Raw genomic sequence first — 3015 nt, 5'->3', positions numbered from 1 at the left:
TTGATGTTTTACAGCCGCTCCCCTCTCTTGCAGGTACTGCGTACCCCCGCTAAATCTTTTAGGGGTACGCAGTACCCTGCCGTACCCCCTTACTTTCACCCCTGCCCAGCAGGTCTTGATGCTTAATTCTGATTATTAATTGTTGTTTTTTTTTTTGCATAGTCAGTCAGACTACTAACTAGAAAATTTATAAAGAAATTTAAAAGTGGCCTGCCAAAGCTTGCTTGTCGGTTGGAACCCAGCATTCTGATCCTGAAAATGCTAATGTGAACWAAAATGTTCAGTATCATGTGGAGTACCATCATTAGGTTGACTAACATGTATGCAAACATCTAAAATTTGCTAACATGCTAAGGTTAGCTCTAATGCCGTCAGTAGTGTGTGTGGGATCACCACTTACTTACTATGATAAACATGGCTCATAAATAATTAAAAAATAGCTAAAATGCTTATTTTAGGTACCAGWTTAACGTTAGCATGAGGGCTATCACTAGCATATTGAGCCACTAGCATTGACTAACAAAATAGCATTCAGTGTGAATAATTAGCTTAAATGCTGTCAAGAGCATGTTGACTTACTACATTCAGTATGCTCAGCATAGCTAATATTTTTTTTTAATCTGCTAAAACGCTTATTTGAGCATAGGTTTTCGCTCAAATAAGCGTTGCCATGATAACGTCGCCATGGTGACTCGAGACGGCAAACGGAAGTAGCAGCTCCCTTCTCCAGATCGAGCGGCACGTTTTGGTATTTATTGTGGGGGTGCACGCAGCGGTTCGAGCTTCACGAAAGWGGCTTTTGGGCCAAGTTTTTCGCCTATTGTGATGAAACCCGACCGCAATGAGACTTCCGTGTGAAAAAGTTTACGACGACCCCCATGCGCAGAAGAAAGTTGACGACAGATAGCAGCGCCCTGTTTACGGAAGTAATAATGGATGGAGACGTTTACGGATCGATTCTAAAGTTTACTCAGCAACGAGAGCCGACAGTACCGTCACAAAATTATAACAAGACGGAGGGAGGTAATAATAAGAAACCACAACTAATAGTGACGGCTTTTTGTGGAGCTTCGACTGTAATTTATATAGAGAAATCTGTTTGGATGCAAAAATAATCAGCACCAGAAGTGGTTGGATTGTGATGTGACCCACTTCAGTTACACAGATTTCTGTCATAAATTTATGATCATAATTTTCAGCCATTATTTACATCCTGATTTATCATTTCTGGTCCAGAATTATGACGCATTTCTCACATCAATGAGATGAAAAGCCAAATAAATGCAACATGGCTATTCAGACTGCAGACTCTTTGAAACAAATTAATGCCACATGTGGAAGAGACACAGATCTGATATTTATTTGGGTGAAGAAATGGGAATTAGGCCGTTCAGACTAAAAAAGTTGTGTATACGTCACATAAGTGCAAAAAAAAAAAGCAGATTTGGGTCGCATTTACCTGCTCTGTGAATGTAGGCTTAGTGAAATACTAAGCCTACATTAGTATGTAGGCTTAGTACATACTAATGTATGTACTAACATACATTAGTATGTATGTTAGTACATACTGTGTTTTATGTTTGATTTATTGTTTTTTAAATCTGTGTTTTATGTTTGATTTACTGTTTTTTAAATCTAATTAATGGGCACATGATATTCTCTTTATGTCTCCTGCAGGCCGCATGCTTTGCAGCATTAGGATTCATCTTTATGATCATGAGCCTGTCATTTATAGTCATCGACTGGATTTCYGGAAAGTCCCAAAGCGGAGGCGGCCACTAGCTTTKCGCTAGATATGCTGTGACAGAACAAAGGTACAACAAACAGAATGTCAACCAAAACTTTCCCAGAAATTATCATCCCGTTCAGCTGAGATCCGGTCCAGAGTCTGGAGACTTTCAACGAAGGAAAAACAAACGAAGAGCCTTCGCCAGTGTCGAAATCAGGAAAATGTTTTGACGTGTGATGGCACAGAAAAATGTCCTGTTGAGGAGGAAGGAGCACAGGATGGCACRACGTTTGTTCTGTCTGAGTCCGCCGCCCTGCCGCAGCTCAAAGTCAGGGTGAAGGTGGCAGCAAGAGGATGAATGAGAACAGCATGACTAAGATGTTCCAYGGAATAGTTCAGTCACTGCCAACAGCCCTCCAGTACACTTCCCTAATATTTCAAATTACATTTATTTACTGTTTCACCAAACAAAACAGAATAGTTTTGATTAGGTTCTCCTACATTTGTCTTGAAAAATATTAAGAACAATGACTGCATTTCCACAGAGATTCTTATATTTGGTAAAGAAACAACTACCTATGAAGTGAAGTTCAACTAATGTGATATTATTTTTATGTCTCTTGTTGTGAATGATGTAAAAAATTACTATCTTTCAGGCAGAGTCTGAGGTGACCAAATAATCCGGTGCAATATGCAGGATTTTGCTGCTGTTCAGACAATTTGCTGGAAATCATGTGAATCAAAATGCAGAAAAATGTTTTTGCACAAGGAACGCAATGTTTTTTGTTTTTTTTTAATATTAGTTTAGCTGCAGACCAAAGAGTGTATTTATGCAGTTATACTGACGGAGAAGTTACCTCTTTTTAATTTATCAGGTGTAAAAGTAGAGCCACAAAGCATTCAGTGTTACAAAGCATGTTTCATCACGTTCAGAAACGTTTCAGTATGTTACCCATTGATAAGGTTAAAATAAAGGGTTTTCTGTGAAATTGGTCCAAAACATCTGTTACCTTTGTGAAGCAACCTGTTCATTTTCTGACTGGTTTTTACTAACATATCGCAATAAAAATCTTTTGTTTCTACCTGTCTGTCTTTTTTAATCCACATATGCCTTGTTTTTTCTTTTCAGAAAATTCCATAATRCCGTCTTCAAATTAAGATATGTGCAAACATTGAGATTACTCTGCAACATGGCAGTTTTGAAAAATCAGATGATGATTTTGGAATCACTTAATTAAATGAAGACACACCTCTGGGTGCATTTTAACACAAAAACATTTCCCTTT

The 3015-nt window shown here is 38.2% G+C and overlaps 1 protein-coding gene across 1 annotated transcript in view; it reads left to right on the top strand.

The window, feature by feature from the left end:
• The window catches only part of slc38a5b (solute carrier family 38 member 5b), a 10711-nt gene extending 7900 nt beyond the window's left edge, over positions 1 to 2811 (top strand). The window contains exon 13 of the mRNA XM_008414319.2: positions 1678 to 2811. Coding sequence (XP_008412541.1) covers positions 1678 to 1782 — 105 coding nt within the window. The 3' untranslated portion in view covers positions 1783 to 2811. The remainder of the gene's footprint in view (positions 1 to 1677) is intronic.
• Positions 2812 to 3015: the final 204 nt, after the last annotated feature.

Source organism: Poecilia reticulata, linkage group LG7 (genome assembly GCF_000633615.1).
Source record: "Poecilia reticulata strain Guanapo linkage group LG7, Guppy_female_1.0+MT, whole genome shotgun sequence".
In the NCBI taxonomy this organism is placed as follows: domain Eukaryota; kingdom Metazoa; phylum Chordata; class Actinopteri; order Cyprinodontiformes; family Poeciliidae; genus Poecilia; species Poecilia reticulata.
This window is presented reverse-complemented; position numbering and strand designations above follow the sequence as displayed.